The sequence below is a fragment of the Eublepharis macularius genome, chromosome 15 (assembly GCF_028583425.1).
Source record: "Eublepharis macularius isolate TG4126 chromosome 15, MPM_Emac_v1.0, whole genome shotgun sequence".
Taxonomy (NCBI): Eukaryota; Metazoa; Chordata; class Lepidosauria; order Squamata; family Eublepharidae; genus Eublepharis; species Eublepharis macularius.
Window position 1 is genome coordinate 56,755,384 of NC_072804.1, and position 18,590 is coordinate 56,773,973.

At 47.6% G+C, this 18,590-nt stretch overlaps 1 protein-coding gene across 2 annotated transcripts in view; it reads right to left on the reverse strand.

Moving 5' to 3' along the window:
• SUPT5H (SPT5 homolog, DSIF elongation factor subunit) overlaps positions 1 to 18,590 on the reverse strand; it is a 29,580-nt gene that overhangs the window by 10,340 nt on the left and 650 nt on the right. For both annotated transcript variants that reach the window (XM_054999157.1, XM_054999156.1), the window contains exons 2-18: positions 16,521 to 16,621; positions 15,068 to 15,227; positions 14,865 to 14,930; positions 14,129 to 14,140; positions 12,021 to 12,090; positions 11,633 to 11,701; positions 11,456 to 11,521; positions 11,150 to 11,180; positions 10,939 to 11,007; positions 9,437 to 9,688; positions 7,986 to 8,075; positions 7,579 to 7,649; positions 7,171 to 7,276; positions 6,389 to 6,482; positions 6,056 to 6,192; positions 5,396 to 5,551; positions 4,013 to 4,159 (exon numbers count right to left, since the gene is read on the reverse strand). In XM_054999157.1, the coding sequence (XP_054855132.1) occupies positions 4,013 to 4,159; positions 5,396 to 5,551; positions 6,056 to 6,192; positions 6,389 to 6,482; positions 7,171 to 7,276; positions 7,579 to 7,649; positions 7,986 to 8,075; positions 9,437 to 9,688; positions 10,939 to 11,007; positions 11,150 to 11,180; positions 11,456 to 11,521; positions 11,633 to 11,701; positions 12,021 to 12,090; positions 14,129 to 14,140; positions 14,865 to 14,930; positions 15,068 to 15,227; positions 16,521 to 16,601 (1,677 nt within the window). In that variant the 5' untranslated portion in view covers positions 16,602 to 16,621. The remainder of the gene's footprint in view (positions 1 to 4,012; positions 4,160 to 5,395; positions 5,552 to 6,055; positions 6,193 to 6,388; positions 6,483 to 7,170; positions 7,277 to 7,578; positions 7,650 to 7,985; positions 8,076 to 9,436; positions 9,689 to 10,938; positions 11,008 to 11,149; positions 11,181 to 11,455; positions 11,522 to 11,632; positions 11,702 to 12,020; positions 12,091 to 14,128; positions 14,141 to 14,864; positions 14,931 to 15,067; positions 15,228 to 16,520; positions 16,622 to 18,590) is intronic.

Below are 18,590 nucleotides of genomic sequence, written 5' to 3' on the forward strand. Positions count from 1 at the left end.
CCGCTGGTTAGGAAAGGCACAAATAGGTTTAGGAAAAGGCCAGCATGGTTAACAAGCAATGTAATCGAAGCTGTAAAAGGTAAAAAGGATTCTTTTAGGCAGTGGAAAACTAGTCGGAGTGAGGTTGATAAAAAGGAGCATAAGCTGTGGCAAAAAAGTGCAAGTCTGTGATCAGACAGGCAAAAAGGGAATATGAGGAGCATATTGCAAAGAACATAAAGAAAAACAATAAACAATTCTTTAAATATATTAGAAGTAGGAAACCAGCTAGGGAGGCAGTGGGGCCCTTGGATGACCAAGGCGTAAAAGGATTACTAAAGGGTGATAGGGAAATGGCCGAGAAGCTGAATGCGTTCTTTGCTTCTGTCTTCACTGTGGAAGATAAGAAGTGCATGCCCACTCCGGAAGCACTGACTTTGGGAGGGGTTTTGAAAGACCTGAGTCACATTGAGGTGACGAGAGAGGAGGTTATGCGACTGCTAGATAATTTAAAAACTGATAAATCACCGGGCCCAGATGGCATACATCCAAGAGTTCTGAAAGAACTCAAGTGTGAACTTGTAGATCTCCTCACAAAAATATGTAATCTGTCATTAAACTCTGCATCTGTTCCTGAGGACTGGAAGGTAGCTAATGTTGTCCCCATCTTTAAAAAAGGTTCCAGGGGAGATCCGGGAAATTACAGGCCAGTCAGCCTGACGTCAATACCGGGTAAGTTGGTGGAAACTATTATCAAAAATAAAATTAGTGGGCACATTGATGACCAAAAGCTGATGAGGAAAACTCAGCATGGGTTCTGTAAGGGAAGATCTTGTCTCACCAATCTGTTAGAGTTCTTTGAGGGAGTGAACAAACAAGTGGACAAGGGAGACCCGATAGATATTGTTTATCTTGACTTCCAGAAAGCTTTTGACAAAGTTCCTCATCAAAGGCTCCTAAGTAAGCTCAGTAGCTATGGGATAAAGGGCCAAGTCCTCTTGTGGATCGAAAACTGGCTAATTAATAGGAAACAGAGAGTGAGTATAAACGGGCACTTCTCACAGTGGAGGGTGGTGAGCAGTGGGGTGCCACAGGGGTCGGTATTGGGTCCAATGCTTTTTAACTTGTTTATTAATGATTTGGAATTGGGATTAAGCAGTGAAGTGGCTAAATTTGCAGATGACACGAAATTGTTCAGGGTGGTGAAAGCCAGAGAGGATTGTGAGGCACTCCAAAGGGATCTGTCAAGGCTAGAAGAGTGGGCATCCATGTGGCAAATGAGGTTCAATGTAGCCAAGTGCAAAGTAATGCACATTGGAACCAAAAATCCAAAATATAAATACAAGTTGATGGGGTCTGAACTGGCGGAGACTGACCAAGAGAGAGATCTTGGAGTCATGATAGATAACTCACTAAAAACGTCAGCACAGTGTGCGACTGCCATAAAAAAAGCTAATGCTATGCTAGGGGTTATTAGGAAAGGGATTGAAAACAAATCAGCCGGTATCATAATGCCTCTGTATAAATCGATGGTGAGGCCTCATTTGGAGTACTGTGTACAGTTCTGGTCGCCACACCTTAAAAAAGATATCATAGCACTGGAAAAAGTACAGAGAAGGGCAACTAAAATGATTAAAGGGTTGGAACACTTTCCCTATGAGGAAAGATTGAGGCGCTTGGGGCTCTTTAGCCTGGAGAAAAGACGACTGAGGGGAGACATGATAGAGGTTTACAAGATAATGCACGGGTTAGAGAAGGTAGAGAAAGATGTGTTTTTCTCCCTTTCTCACAATACAAGAACTCGTGGGCACTCTATGAAATTATTGAGCAGTCGGGTTAGAACAGATAGAAGAAAATACTACTTTACACAAAGGGTGATAAACACATGGAATTCATTGCCACAGGAGGTGGTGGCAGCTACAAGCATTGCCAGCTTCAAGAGGGGACTGGACAAATATATGGAGCAGAGGTCCATCAGTGGCTATTAGCCACAGGAGATAGATGGTATTCTCTTTGTGGGGAGGTGGTGCTCTGTTGTCTTGGTGCTGGAAGGAAGGCAGTGGGAGGGCATCTGGTGTCCTGGCCTCACTGACAGTCCTTTAGATGGCACTGGATTTCTAGCCACTGTGTGTGACAGAATGTTGGACTGGATGGGCCACTGGCCTGATCCAACATGGCTTTGCTTATGTTCTTATGTTAACTTAATGCCCACTCAGAGCGGTTTACAAAGTATGTCATTATTATCCTCACTACAAAACACCGTGAGGTGGGCGGGGCTGAGAGAGCTCCAGAGAGCTGTGACTGACCCAAGGTCACCCAGCCAGCTTCAAGTGGAGGAATGGGGAATAAAACCCACCTCTCCAGATTAGAGTCCTGCCACTCTTAACCATTACACCAAACTGGCTGTAAACTGGAATGAATGCAACTGATTTGCATTTACTCTCCCCTCCCCTCACTCCCCTATGTATATCTGACTAGTTTCTTCATACCCTCCATGCATCTGATGAAGAGAACTGTGGTTCTCGAAAGCTTATGCTACAGTAAAGTTGGTTAGCCTTAAAGGTGCTACTGGACTCTTTGCCATTTTGCTACTATAGACCAACACAGCTAACTCCTCCGGATCTAAGACCCTGGAAAGCCACTGATAACTAGAGCAGACAATATGGAGCTTAAGGGACCAAGGGCTGGATACTTGAGAGGGGATGCAGCCCAGAGGGCATCTTGCAGCCTGAGACCCCGACAAGCCAACGGCCAGAGTAGGCAACACTAAGCTGCATGGACTAATAGTCCCACACAGTATAAAACAGCATTGTATTTTCAAAAAGAGAAGGCTGAAAGCCTACATGCAAACAGACATTTCAACTTCAAGCTTTTCAAAACAGCACTAGTCACTTTTGGAAACGTGCATTTTGATTACTGAAAGGAAAGCCACCCACAAAGAATGACTGCCCAGGGGGGCAAACGCTGTGGCTGCAAAGGTCCTTCATGCATCAATTAACACGAGAACGCAGAGTTGCTTTCAGTGGGAATTATCAGAAGTTCAAATACGCGGCAGCGGGCAGAAGGCAGCTCACAGTCCACCAGCCCCATTTCTTGAGGATTATTTTGCACCTACTGGGAATCTCACAAAGAATGCCGGTCTAGGTAGATGTGGGCCTGTCTTGGCAAAACGCTTCTGTTCTTAAGAGACAGCGCCGCCTCAGCATTACTTAGCACTAGGGTTGCCAGGGCCCCCGACACCCCAGGCAGGAGGTCAGAGGCCTAGCACCTACCTTATTGTTTCCCCAGTTGTGTGTGCTCCTGGAAGTGATGTCATTGCGCAGGTCACATGCCTCCCTGGGATCTCCCACACTCTGCAGCAGCCCGATTTGGGCTGCTACGGCACATAGGAGCACACCACGCCGTCCAGGAATGCACCCCGGGAGGCGTGTTCCCCCCTCCGCCAGCCACGTAAGCGGGGCAGGGGGTGCAGGGTGGGAGTGGGGGATCCCTCGCCCCGGTAGGGGACTGGTACTCCTACTTAGCGCAGATGATGTTAGCTTTAACAGTTAAGAGACCCAAGTCTACACCTTTGGCTTGCAATTCAGCACATGACAGCAGGACAGGGGGAAGTCTCCTTACAGCCCTTGGAGAGAAGTGTGGGAAAACTTCGCAATGTTTTATATTGGCTGGGACAAAAACAAAGCAACTCCCATGGCAAAAATCAGTAGATTTTTGTGGATCGTTTTATGCCCTGTGTGCTTCTTGGTTTACAAAAAGAAAACTGCAAATGGCAAATGGCTGTACTTTGGGGACTTGTGGGCGCTTATGTGCAAGTGACCATGTTCTAAAAGAACAGAGTTGACTGGTTTCTCTATCAGTCAGCTTCAGCCACAGTGCAGCCACAGTGACATTCTGCTCCAAGGCTTTTGCTTGCAAAGAGCCACGCAGCTCTGAAGGCAGCCCAGACCAATGGAGGCATTCAAAGCTGGAGGGGGCACACAGATACAACACTGCCCCCCCCCAAACCTCAAGATGACACACACACACACACCTGGAATGTTTCCCGCTCCAGACGGACGATGACCCCAACAGTCTGTGGGTCTAGGTGCACCAGCTCCCCCCACTCATGCTGGCCACCCACGTCCACACCGGAGGCTGTCTCCGAGCAGAGTTGCAGGTCCCGGGGGAGGACTTTCAGCTGCAAGAAGAGCAGAGGCCACGAGAAGGAGGAGGGGCCAGATGTGGAAAAGACACGTTCTACTCGGAACCACATGCATCTACATGAACCCAGGCAGCAGCTGGACAGGGGTGCGTGTGTGGCCTACAGCTACAAACTATGAAACCTTAAGGTACGTCACTAGCCACTGATCATTTTATTGCAGTAATTCTTTAAACAAATCTACATAAATAAAACTGAGAGCATTTAGGAGGCCTCCTGTTTGCAAATGTTTACTTTCTTTCCTGGAGAACCCCAGTATTTTGCCACTGGCAAAAAAAGGGCTGGGACACTGGAGAGGAAGACCTTATGAGGCACAGGCAGAGCGGAGAACCCAGCTAGGCTACAGACCCAAAAGCCATCAGAGGTTCAGAACAACAACCTAACAAATAAAAGGATTAAAAAAATACCACACCACCCAAACTGTGACATAATGAGGAGTGAATAGGCAGCTGTGTTGGTTCACAGCAAAATCCAAAACCAGAAGCCATATAATACCTTTTGTTAAATGCAATCAAGACAGTACAATACCATGTGCAAGCTTTCAAGTTTTCCAGAATTCAGAATTAGAACATTTCCTGATTCCAGCTTTGGGGGGGGGGGGGGGGGGGCTGTTTTTTGAACATCCATCCTGAGGAAGAGCTCTGGAGAAGTCAAAAACCTGCATACTATGTTGGGTTAGTTTGCCTACTCTAAAAAAAGGCATTCTGTGGCTTTTGCTTTTAGACATGGAATGATTCTGCAACAGAGCAACCAATTATGGGGTACAGAATTCAGCTACTTACAAAAAGATCAAATTTCTATCCTTCACAGTTGTAAAGGCATACCTTGATATGCCTGCCAAGACCTCAGAAACCGCAACTGGTATAACTGAGAAACACTGCCAACAGTTTGGGGTGAATTTTCTGTGGAGAGGACTGCAGTGACCTACAGAGCTCTTTGTGCCCCCCACCCCCCACAGGTAGACAACACAAGAATTATGTAAAATAGTTTATGCCCAATTGGAAAGAATGTTAAACTGCTAGTTTATGCAACTCACAGAACTGAGCTCTTCTTGGAACTGATAGTGCCAGACAGCAATCTTATACTCCATATCACACACCAGAAGGCTTCAAAGAGCAAGTTCTAAAACTACCACGGGCTACTGTGCCATCTCCCACCTCCCATGGAGCTGCCTCTCCTGCCACCCAGGATTTTTTTTTCCTGGCTGCCACTTACCTCGTGCATTGTGAGGTCAGAAAAAAGGATGACAAAGTTTTCTTCTACGCGCACAATCAGCCCTGTGTCGCCCTCAAAGCGGCCGGCTATCACCTTCACATGGTCTCCCATCTTGAAGTATTTACGCAGTTCCTGAGCTGGGAACTCCAACATGTCCTAGGGACAGAAGGGACACTGAAGGAGGGAGGAGGAGGGAGGAACAAACACAACAGCCACCAGCTGTGCAGCATGTGACGTGGAGACCCACCTAGGCAGTGGCCAAATGTCCCAAACTTCACCAATAAACTATTCAGGCCTGTAAGGATCCCCCTGCCTGGTTGCCTACGGCACATCAAAAATGACCCCAGGCATCAGATCTAGAAAAGTTGGCTCTTTTTCCTTCTGAGCCACATGTGGTTCGACACTGGCCCATGCGTGCAACTTTGGTGGACTTGTTTCCACAGCTGGGAGGTTTCCTAAAATTTCACATGAGAAGTGCTGGGGTAGCTAACCGTTAACTGCAAGTTACAGAAGGGCCTGTTCCTCCTACAGTCCACAAAACTCTAATTAAACACAGGACTGTTCCTTCATTACGTGTCATCATCTGGTGAAGGGGCAAGGCAGTGAAACCACCCGCTCACAAGCCACGTGCCAGAGAGGGGGAGGAAGCGGGAGGGTCACCTTGAGGTCTTCGTGCTTCGGGATGATGGTGACCTTGTTGCCATCCACGCTCAGGATCTTCCCTTGCAGGTTGATCAGCTCCCCTTCACACACCTCCACGTTGTCCCCAGGCTGGAAGTTGTGCTCCCGCTCCTTCCCTGCAGCGGCAGCAGGAAGAGAAGGAAGGCCATGCGCAACCGGGACACCACCACCGGCACAGCCCTTTGCACAGAGGAGAGGGGCGAGGGCCCACGCGGGAGGGAGGAGGGCACACGGCCACGGGTAGGTGGGGCTTCTGAAAGTCTGGCAGGAAGCGAGGCACTGTGGCAGCAAGGGCCATCGACAGCAACCTACCTGTGCTTTCCGTGACCACCTCCAAGTCGATGCCTTCTGGTTGATCTTCGAATTTCTCCAGCTCCGACAGAGTGGGCTTTACTCCTTCTGTGATCTGGCACAAAGCGAGGGGGGGGGAAGTGACACAAAGGAGACAGAGATGGCACCACTCACCAACGTGGCACACCCGAGTGAGTTCAAAGGCCTTCCCCAAGTTCAGGCTCCCCCCTGCCTTGGAAGTCAAGGGTAGGACAGGGAGAAGGGTTATCCTCAAGGTCTGCAGCTCTTGATTAGTGAGGTTTGAGTCCAGTCGCACCTTAAAGACGAGCAAGGTTTCCAGGGAACAAGCTCTTGCGAGTCAAAGCTCCTTTTGTCAGACACTTTTGCTAAAAAGAGCCCTGACTCTTGAAAGCTTACGCCCTGAAAGTATTGTTGGGCTTTAAGGTGCTACTGAATGCCATTCTTGCTGATTCTCTGCAGACCAACGCACCATCCACCTGGCTTTTGATTGGCTTTTTAAAACAAACAACCTGTTTGAGGGACTTGTTGAGGGAATGTTAAGGGTTTACAGAAGGCTGGAGATGGTCACGCTCCAATGCAACAACGGGGAACCTCAGGGCTGCAAAGACAGAACTGCAAGGGGAGCCTGAAAAGCTCACAGGAAGATGTTTCTAGCGCTCGGAGAAGAAGGGCAGCCGTGAGCTCATCTCCGCAGCCTTTATCTTCCCTTCCCAAACCTCAAGCCCTCCCCGCTCTGCAGGAGTCCCGCCTCCCGCGGCATTTGCCCAGGACTCCATCCTCACCACAGCAGACATAGCAAAGCTCTTGAAGAGGAAGCCTTTCCGGCTGTAGCGGTTCCCTTCAAAGATGAGGAAATCCCCATCCGAGGCCACGTCTCCGCCCAGAGACCTGGAATGAAAACAGGAGTCTGGATGTCAGCAAAGCAGCTGTTGTGGGCAACGGGGTGAGGAGAGACCCAGACACATCCGTATCAGAGGCCCAGGCCAGCGAGCAACAGGAGCCACTCCGAGGTGGCCCCGAGTGGAACTTACGAGCCCTGCCCACGTTGCCTCACAGCACAGCCCCACAGCTGTCTCTGCCTCGCCAGGCACTGCTCCTACCCCATGTCCCTTCACACGGTTCTTCACCACCAGTCACCAGCCCCAGAAGCCTAAGCCCAGGTCACACCCGCGACCCGTCCAACTGCTCACCGGATCTTCTCAGCATCAAAGAGACGCTGTGGGGGGCGCTTGAATTTCTTGTGTTTTGCAATCCAGTCTTTCTGCAGCAGGAGAAAAGAGGCAGGGCCGTTACTGGCCTTTGCCACGGTCTCCAAAAACAAGTCAGGGAGAGCAGTTTTAGGAGGGAAATCCCCCCCCCCACACACACCCACATACACACCCTTCTGGAATACCACTGGAACTTTATTACAGTGGAGTCTATTGAACACTGGTCTATGCAGATCACATTCCTAAGACCAACTACTGTGGTTTAACACACGGGCTGGAAGGGAGGCTTGGGACAGCCACACAGCACAACAACGGCCTGACAGCACTTGCTAGAATGGGATATCACCTTTTATCCAAAGGGGCTCAGGCAAGGAACCCAGCAGACATACCAGACTCATGCGGGCTTTGATGCGGTCAAAATCAATGCGCGGGATCATCTTCAACGAGATCTGATTCTGACTTGGCTCCACATAATCCACCTAAAAAAAGGGGTGGGGGGAATCCAAGCAAAGAAAAGCAGTGTTTGTCAGTGATGAGATAATGGCCAGCACGCTGAGGGAGTTTTGCCCAAAGTAAGATGCAGTTCATGCTATGGGAAGTGCCCTCTGATCATACAGATGGATGAGATGGCTCGCACAAATCCCTTAGAGGAAGGGCAGGATTCGTCCCCCCACCAACCTCCCACAAATCAACCTGGACACGTAAGCCACCAAGACACTGTCAGAAAGCCAGTGGAACACTGAGTGAATGGCTCACTGGAGTCAGAAATTCACAGCATCCCAAAACAAAAATTATGTATTTCCAAAGCTACCGTTAGCCAACTTGAAGGACAGTCTCCTCCCTTCTATACCTCCTGCTTTAAGATCTTCAGAAGAGGCTGTACTCCAAGTGTCACTGCCCTGTGGGGTAGTTAAGAGAAGGGCCTTTTCTATGGTGGCACCCAATGAGGAAGTCCAACTTGACTGAGGACCTTTTTAAAAACACGGAAGGGCCTTTGGTTGAGCAAGTTAGAAGCTGGAATCTTTTTTATGAGGCTGCAATGGAGTGATCTGTCGTTTTGTTCCATTCTGATTTCTACATGTGTTCTTAACTGCACTGTGACTGCTGACACATTAAATTCTTGGTAGCTGACACAACAGTTGAATTTTACCTACTTTTTGGGATAGAGGTCTTTAGAACATAGACAGATCTGGCCCAGGGGAGAAGTAATTTCAAACTTCAGCTCTTACAAAAGTCACACAGTGAGGAAAACCCACTCACTAGCTCTTCTTAGGTAAATTTTTAACTGGGCGCCAGTTTGTGCCACCCATATCCCACCATCAACAGTATAGCCCCCCCAAAAAAGCGGGGGGGGAGCTATCCCCTACCCTAGCATGCTGCAACCAGGACAGCTGGCAAAGATACCAACATTTATCCCTAATGGGGATAAGTCATTTTTTCCTCGCTCCCACCAGTGTTCCTGGAAAGCTCTTCCTTGCATCAACTATCAAGCCCTTCCGCTGCCATTTTACTTCTGAGAGAGTTAAACCCTTCTCACCTGACAGCCAGTTTGGTGGAGTGGTTAAGAGCGCGGGACTCTAATCTGGAGAGCCGGGTTTGGTTCCCCACTCCTCCACTTGAAGCCAGCTGGGTGACCTTGGGCTAATCACGGCTCTCTCAGAGCTCTCTCAGCCCCACCCACCTCACAGGGTGTTTTGTTGTGGGGATAATAATGACATACTTTGTAAACTGCTCTGAGTGGGCGTTAAGTTGTCCTGAAGGGCAGTATATAAATCGAATGTTATTATTATATTATTATTATCTCCAGCAGTTTGGGAAGGAAGACCAGACAGCAGCTCACCTGTGCAATGTCGTCTTTGTAGATGCCCCTCTTGAGCCGGACCCAGGACTTGGGCTTCAGGTTGGTCACCTCCTTCACCACCTTCAGTACGTCTGTCATCTCCTTAATGGGCACCATCTGCTGGTTCCAGTAGCCCATGCGCAGATTGCCCACCCCCTCGATGGCCTGCTTCACGTGGGTCTGTTTGTAGGCTTCGACATAGATGTAGCCTTTCACATGTTCAGGAGCTACAACCGATTTGATCTGCAAGGGCTGCGGAGTAAGCAGAGAATGTTAAGGCTGGCTAGGACAGCATGGCTTCCATCCAGAGCGCCACAGAAGTCTCAGAGCTTGGAAGGACGGCAGAAGTGAGCTGCAGCTCTAACTACAGTTCTCAATTACAAGCTTTCAGTCCTGCGTACTCCAGAACTTGCCTATGAAGGCCCCTATGAAGGAACAAACAAAAGAAGGTAAAAGCCTGCCTGGGACTTCAGCACTGCCTGCCCCATATTCTGCAAGGAAGAAGAAGAAGAGGGGCACTCGGGATGCCTCTGTTCTCCCATGCAGCTGCCTCCCACTGAGGCTGGGAATGAGCGTGCATGCCATTCTGAGCTGGAGGCTTCCTTCAGAGTTTCTTCCTGGTGTTGTGTGCTGCGATTTTGCACAAGTGCAGGAAAATCACAGGATGTGGTATGGGCTGCAGATTTCAGTTACCAGGGAAGATGGGACAAAGAAAATTCCAAGCCCGTTGTCTGGGAAGTTTGGCTTGGAAGCCCATGGCAGCTGCAGTTCCACAGAGTCTGCCACATAAGATTTTATGTGCACACACATGAGCAGGCATTAGCTTGCATGGCTCTTTCCACCCTCTAACACAAGTCCAAAGACGCAGAACAAATCTGACAATGTAAGGAACGAAAACGCATTTCCTTAATTATGCAGATTTTAAAAATTCAGCACAAATAATAACATTTTATTTATATACTGCCCTTCAGGATGACTTAACACCCACTCAGAGCAATTTACAAAGTATGTTATTATTATCCCCACAACAAAATACCCTGTGAGGTGGGTGGGGCTGAGACAGCTAGAAGCTGTGACTGACCCAAGGTCCCCCAGCTGGCTTCACGTGGAGGAGTGGGGAATCAAACCCGGCTCTCCAGATTAGAGTCCCACGCTCTTAACCACGACACCAAACTGGCTCTCCAGTTTGGTGGGCCAGCCCTGTTTACACCCTTCAGTAGCTCTGGGTCCTTGTTCCCACTGAGGCAGTCAAGACTGCGGATTGCAGTTGGGGGTCTCCCAAAATGAATGAGTTACTGTTAATTCCCTGTATGTAGAAAACTGGCTGTCAGGGAACAGCTCTGTTAGTTTTCTCAGCAGCGATCTATTCCACATGAGGGTGGGAGCATTGAATAATTTCAGCCCTGACTTGTCTCCCTCAGTGGTGCAAGTGGGTTTCATGTTCAGTGACAAATATGGCCACTGCATATCAAGAACTGAGACCTCCCCCCTTTCCCACTTACTGTGTCCGTGAACTGGTAGGCGATGAACTTTCTCATCAGGGCAATGGCTGTGGCCCGCTCCTCTCCAATCTGGGAAGGGAAAAAGCCAGGAAAGCATTGGAATGAAAAAGATATTCAACAGCCAAGTGTTTCCACCTGACACAACACTAAAACAACTCTGCTAGCCAGAATTTAGAGGCCTGTATAGCAGCCTCAGCCTGCAGGGACTTACCTTACATTTCACAGTCCAAAGGTTGGGATCCCTGAATGGCAGGAGAAGAAGCACAGATCAGAATGAAATGAAATCCTGCCTCTCAAGTCACAGTTGACTTACGGTGACCCCATCCCTGGTGGGCTTTCATGCCATGCCCCAAATGAGCACTGCCCATTCTTGACAACAGACTGCAGGCTGCTTGGCCACACCTCTTTTGCTGCCATCATGCCTTTAGCCCCTCTCTCCATCCCACCACTTCATCCACCATCTTTCAGGACCATTCCTCCTGTGCCTACAAAACAACACACAACACAAGGTCCTTACTTGACTCCGGGAAGCAACTGCTGCTGCGTGATGTCATCAGAGAGCTCATCAGAGCCACCGTACACTCTGGAAGAGGCAAAGAGGAGAGCACTGAGCCACCTGGGGTGGGGACGGGACCACCACTAACAAAGCCCTAACGCACCCCACCCGCATGACAGGAAGGTGCTCCATACTCACGTCTCGCCCACAGAGGATTTGGCATATTTCTTCATGTAGTACTCTCCCAACTCTTCCTCCCGTTGGTCCCTGGAAATTGGAGGAAGAGGGAAGAGACAAATTAGAATAGCGAAGTGACAGGGCACATCTGCCAATGCAAGCTGCTTCACTCCATTTCTGGTGGCTGAGAACAAGCAAGTTCCAGGTTCAAATCTCATCTTGGTTCTGTACTCACTGAGAGAGTGACCTTAATCAAGAAGGTAGCACGAGAGACCTTCTCCCTAGACTATGGGAGCTAACCTACCTACAGGAAAACGAAGTGCTAAAAATGTTTAAAAGGAAGAAAGAACCAGAGACTAGCCCCATCTGCCCTCCAAATATGGTGGGTTATTCATTTTTAACCAATTACCTCCATAAGTTTTGCAGTCTCCGTGCCCCAGAGCGGTCCTCGTCCAGAACCACGTTATCAATATTGGATGCTGAGAGAAGAGACAGAAGTTTACAATAGGCAGGACAAAAGGGAAGGGGGCTAACTGGAAAGCCAGGCGGTGAAGAGGACGGGGTCAAGAACTTTCAGAACTGCAAACATTTTGGTCTGACATGTTTGCAATACTGTAAGTCCTTTAACTCCATCCTGCTTTCCAATTGAGATAGGAGAAAAGGAGGAAGGAAGAAAGAAAGGAAGGAAGGAAGGAAAGAAAGAAGAACCATCCAAGAAAGTCCAGGAACTGCCCCCTCCTGCAGATAAGCAGACTAAAAGCACCCTCCTGCCAGTCTGATCCTCTTTCTAAAAGGCAAGCCTCAGATTTTCAGTGGTCTCCTGATAAGAGTGCTCCAAGGAGAGGTGTCCCTTTGAAGAAGTGGCTGAAGCCCACTTCTCAAGGAGACAGTAAAGATGAGGCCAGGCTGTACTGCATGAGACTGGGCTTACAACCTGTCAGGATTCAACGCACCCCTCAAGAACAGTTTTGTAAACACAAAGACTTCCACACTTAGGAATCTTACAGAGGAAGTTAGGTGAGAACCCTCCTCCTCAACATGCTCATTTTCCATCTTGGAATGTTTTCTGTGGAGAATTCGGTCATAAGAGCTCTAGAGACAGTTCTGAAGCGTTGCCGTCCAAATACAGATCAACTGCCTTAGGGAGCACTACAGCCTAAAACACTGGCAGGAGAGGAAATCTGAGCTACTAAAAATGCGCTGCTTGTGGGCTGTTATCGTAAGATACTTTTAAAATTTTGGTTTGAACGGCTTCTCTCCTCCTGTGATGCTCACCTGGATATTCCCACTTCTGCTCTTTTACAGTAGATCATTTTCCAGAAATGCCCTGAAAGTTGCTTTACTGTGGCAACATTACCTGTCTGAGCAAAACCTTATGACATTGCTACCATGAAAATGGGTAAGATCCGGGACCGCCTGTGCCTGTGGTGGCCCCGCTTGGGGGAATTCCCTACTTGATGAGGTGAGGAAGGCTCCCACAGCAGTATCATTTCACAGAAGGTGTAAATGGAACTTTTCAGGAGGATGCGTGTACAAAGGGGACACCACTAAAGTTCCTGAATGGTTCTCCCAAGTTTATAAATCATTTCACAGATTTATTGCTTTTCTTTAATTTTTGTAATGGGCCTTTCTGCGAGAAAAGTGGACAATAAATGAAGTAAAAAATAAAGGAAACATGATGCTCATCATGTTCTATAATGTACGCTATTTTAACAACATTGTATGCTTTAGCCACCCTTGCTATTTTAGTGATTTTACTGATTTAGTTGGAAATCTATTGGTCGGTGTAATGGGGTTTTAAAAAATACCTACAGCAAATAAAAACAATTACGGCTTTCTTTGATGGAGGAGGCAAATTCCATGAACTCACACCTGTTGGGACACAGCGCGCCCTTAGCTGGGCTTTTCCTATCAGAAGACCCCAGAAGACCTCTTCTAAGGCACAGAAGGACAAATCATGGCCTGCAGGCGCTTCTTTTCATCTGGCCTCCAAACTGCTTAAAGGTTTGTTGGGAGCACTTGCCTGATGGACTGCTAGAGACGAGCGCTCCTGTTGGCTAAACGGCTTAATGGCCATTAAAAGCCAGAGAATGGGGGGAAGAGGGCCCTATCTAGGTCTCCGCCTACTTTAGAGGGCTCCAAGCTCTTCTGTTTTCCAGTGCAGGCACTGAAACAGAAAGAAATGGTATCCAATCTGGAGCCCTTAAAAGTAGGTTTAGAACCAAATGTGGATCTCAGGCGGAATTGCCCATCCCAACCTTAAGGGTGACCAACTCGGGAAAGTTCTGCTGCAGCTGTGTCAGAGTTGACCAGATCCCGTTGCACCTCTGCTCCCAGGCCCTCACCCCGGCCCTACATACCTGCAGCAAAGTTGTTGAGCCCAACCTCCCCCCCCCCCCCCGCCACGTATGCCATTCAGAGCACCCACCAGACTGAGAGCAAGCAGAGAAGCAAGGCAGCAGGTGGTGAAGAGGAAAGGAGCTGGAATGAGAGGAGAGGACCAAAGTCCTTTCTTACCTTCAATTTCTTCTGCTCATGAAGAGGCGGTGGTGGTGGTGGTGGGAGGGCGGACAGTATGAGCCAAATAATACCATCAAAACCAACCACAGGGTGGGGGTGAATGGGGAACAGAAAAGCGGAAGGAACAAAATTAAGATGTGGCACAAACCAAGCGAAAGCGAATGAAATGCATGTAACTCAAAAGAGAAGCCAACAGGCCGGGGGAGTGCCAGCAAGAGGCCAGGCAGCCTCTGAAGAAAGGCAGGAACCCAGAGGCTGCAACAAGTCAAAATCAACACCCAGCCATTTGCCTCTTTCTTTTGACAAGTACAGGAGAAAAATGGGCGCCCACACGTCTCCATCATTATGAAGGTAGCACAAGTTGCCACGATCCATAAATTGTATGACTGTTTTTGCTTTGACAAGGCAGAAGGGAAGGATTTCACTTTGACTGCTTTTTGTTTCAATCTTGGACATTTAAAAAAAATTCTACCTCTCAATTGTCTTTTAAGTCTTCCAATTTTAGGGACCTGACTGATCTGAGAGAAAAATAAGTAACTCACAACCAGGCAGAAACTGCACACCTCATCATCACGAGAAACTGGCAGAAGGGTCCTGTGGATCTCAAAGGCCCACACACTCGCTCGCGCTTTCTACTGCCCCTCCTTTGGGATCGACATGACAACTGGCTTAAGTCTGCCCAGGCATCCAGATTTATTCCAGATGCTGACGATGTGAGAAGGACTGGTCTTACCTTTCTCCAGGATGTCCTCCGCACCATCTTCCCACTGATCTTCATCTTCATACTCATCGTCTACATCTGATGAAAAAAAGAAAGGCCAGCTTGGGTAAGTGTCGATCCAAACTTGGTGCCAAGGAGGCCACTTCTCCAAAGAAAATCTGGAATAGCCAACCCAGCGCAGCAGTGCCAAGCAGTGGGGAAGTAAGACTGTTTACCAGCTTCATCTAAAATAAAGCCTCCATGTCTGGGTTTCTTTGCTGGCCGGTCGTCATCTTCTTCCTCCTCCTCTTCATCGTAGTCATCTTCTTCCTCTTCCTCCTCCTCTTCCTCCACTTCTTCTTTCTCACTGCCTACAGCACTGGCATGTTCTTCTGCCTGTATGTGATCATGGAAGAATATTTATCTTCCGTTTCCAAGCAGCAGTTTTTTGAGTGTTCGTTTGTCCAGAACAGCTGGTGCCAGAACAGAAGTCCAAGCTCAGCTTCAAACTCCCCATGAATTACCTACAAAGCTTCCTTATACCAAGTCAAACGCCACTGGTTTATCAAGATCAGTCCTGCCTGCTCTTAGCAGCAGCCCTACAAGCCTTTCACGTCACACATTACCTGAGCCTTGTAACTGGAGATGTTGGAAACTGAACCTGGAATCTTCTGCATGCAACACAGATGCTCTACCACTGAACCATGGCCCCATCTCAACATACATTTAAACTTAGAATTAGGGATCCATATTTTTCTGGCTTACTCCAGTCCTTGACCAAGCCTCCAAAGAGCTCTGCTAGGCAAAAAACAAGGCCCACTGCACACCCAGTGAAGCTCTGGATTTTTCCTTCTTTCCCATGCCATATTGAACTGCTTTTGAACCGGATGCAGGTCCAAAAATGGCTTGCTGCATAGCTTGGGAATGACTGTTCCAAGAAAAATAAACCACTCCAAACGGATGCAATTATTTTCCTTGGGTCATGACTATTTACTGTATTGGTCTGGCACAAGCTTTTCATGCAAAAGTCACATAAATGCATGATCATCACAGAACACAAATACAAAGATTAAGAAAAAAGTATGAATGTTTTTAAAAATGGCATATATTTCAACTTCCCTCAAATTTCTACTCCTCCCCCCCCCCCCCCGCAAAACCCAGGAAAAACAGTTCTTCAAAATTTTACATTTTAAAACACCTGTATCATACCTGCAAAACACCCTAGTAAATAAAATATAGAAAGGTGAATACATACTGACATCAGCAGCTGTCCTATTTCAATAAGATATAATCCCACTTTTCTGAGCAGGGTCAATATTTTTCCTGCTCCCCTTTCTGCTATAAGCAGCATCCTTCTTTAAGGAGAAGGGTAACAATGACTGGCAATACCCGCAACGTCTTCCTAGTACTCTCCTGTTGCCCGAAATCATCTCCCTACCTGCTTCTCTTTCCTCTTTCAAGTCACTCTTCCAGAGTAGCTTTTGGGGAGGGCACATGTGCTCCCTTGTCAAGTCTCATGATACTGGCATCATTTTGCTCTCTACTGTGGAGCAGCAGATCCCCAAAGAGCAACTACGCACTGCCCATTTCATCTGTTCAGAGCCTTGTGCAATATGGCGACACATTCTTCACTATTTGGGTGTGTGTGTGTCTATAATTGTGTACCTTCTCCCCTCCTGTCACTCTCACCTCATTCTCCTCTACCTCTTCCGCTTCACTGCTCCGCTCGCTCTCATCTTCAGAGAAATTACTGTCCTCACTATCAGACATTTTAGCAATGCTCTTCTAGCCTGAAGATGAAAAAACCAAAATACATCATAAAAAAACAGCCCCTCCTACACCCTCCCTCCAAATGCAGCAACCCCCACATACTATGACCAGTATGCAAGCTGAAGAGATATCTTAGAAAAGAAAAAGCTGCAAATGGAAAACCAGAGATAGGAACACAGTAAAATAGGAACATTCCTGCATAAAGCCAACTAAGAATTTTTGGGTTTCTGTAAATGCACTGTAACAGTTCAGTAAATAAGCAGCCCACAAAAAGTGCTTTCTAGGTGCATTTTTCCTGGCACATCTTCCCATCTACACCCCTTTTTGTCAAATGTATTCTAAAAGGGTGGGGGGGGGGACACTCTTTTAATGAAGGAGTCCTGCCTGATAGTCTGGAAGCAATTTTTACTCACTGCAAGACAGCAGGGAAGTAGCTATTTTACAAGTTAACCCCAGAGTGGGCAGCTGCCTATTACAGGCAGGCTATTTAAGGAGGACATTCTAAATCCCTCTTTTTCTCTTTACATGCCCTGCTTCTTCTGAGCCACTGGGATGCAAAGCAGCGACTGTGTGCATCAAGCACTAGGAAGCAGAGGCTAGGTTTCCAAATAAAGTCCAAAAGATCCCTTACAGCCATGCTGTCTTCTTCAACAGACAGCAGCTCTCTAAGGTTGCCTTTTCAAAATGTCCTTTAACTGAAGATGCTCCCAAGGTTTGAACCTGGGGCTTCCCACATGTAAAATGAAGGCACCACTGGTGAGCTGTGAATCCTCCTCCATCAGGCCCCTGCCTCCTTCCATATCTTCCTGTGACCAGTTATGGTCTTCAGGCAGCCATCTGTTCGTGATCCCACCTCTTTGGGTAGCCTGTCCAGCACTGACCAGAGCTCAGGTCTTCCCTATTCCAAGGTGGCTCTGTGAAGAGGTGAAGGGAGCCCCAGTTCAGTGGCCTTCATGAGGCACTGCAAGGTCTATCTGTTTTCCAGGGGTTTGAAGGAGGTTTGAATGGCAGGCATCTTTTGGAGGGGGACAGGGGAGAAACTGAGGAATTTAAGGTTGATATTTTATTTTGGTTTTAAGTGTAAATGTTTTTGATCTACTATTGTAAGCCCTCTTGAACCACAAAGAACAAGCATTTTTCATTTTTATAATATCCAGTCTTTTGCATTTGGTAAGAAAAGTGGTATCAATCTGTCCTTGTGCAATTTTTTTGTAAGGTTGATGGATTTCCATTCCAGGCAGCGGAATATGGTGCCTTCCATGAAGATAGTTTCAGGTGGGTAGCCATGCTGGTCTGTAATAGAAGATCAAGAGTCAGGCCCAGTAGCATCTTAAAGATCAACCAGATTTCCAGGGTATGAGCACTGATGTAGGGAGCTCTAGTCTTGAAAGCACATACCCTGGAAATCTAGTTGATCCTTTAAGGTGCTAGTGGTCTCGAATCTTGCTCTTCTACTACAGACCAACACCCACCTGAAACGATCTTCAAGGAGTAAGTATGTAAGTACGATCCTATGGAGTAGTTCCTGTATTGTCGAAGGCTTTCACGGCCGGAGAACGATGGTTGTTGGGGTTTTTTTTTGTAAGGTTGATGGATTTCCATTCCAGGCAGCTCCCTACATCAGTGCTCATACCCTGGAAATCTGGTTGATCTTTAAGATGCTACTGGGCCTGACTCTTGATCTTCTATTACAGACCAGCATGGCTACCCACCTGAAACTATCTTCATGGAAGGCACCATATTCCGCTGCCTGGAATGGAAATCCATCAACCTTACAAAAAAACCCCACGGCAAGACAGCCCGGAAAACCCCCAACAACCATAGTTCCTGTATTGTTTAACAGGTCAGTCTTAGAATTGCTTATGCTCCGATGTCAGCGTTTCTTCAACTTTTTATTTATAAAAGTGGGTTTTTTATGTTTTATAACAAAATCAACTACAACAATCAACAAACCTTTGATTGGAACCTTTTTGCTGGTTTGCAAATCTT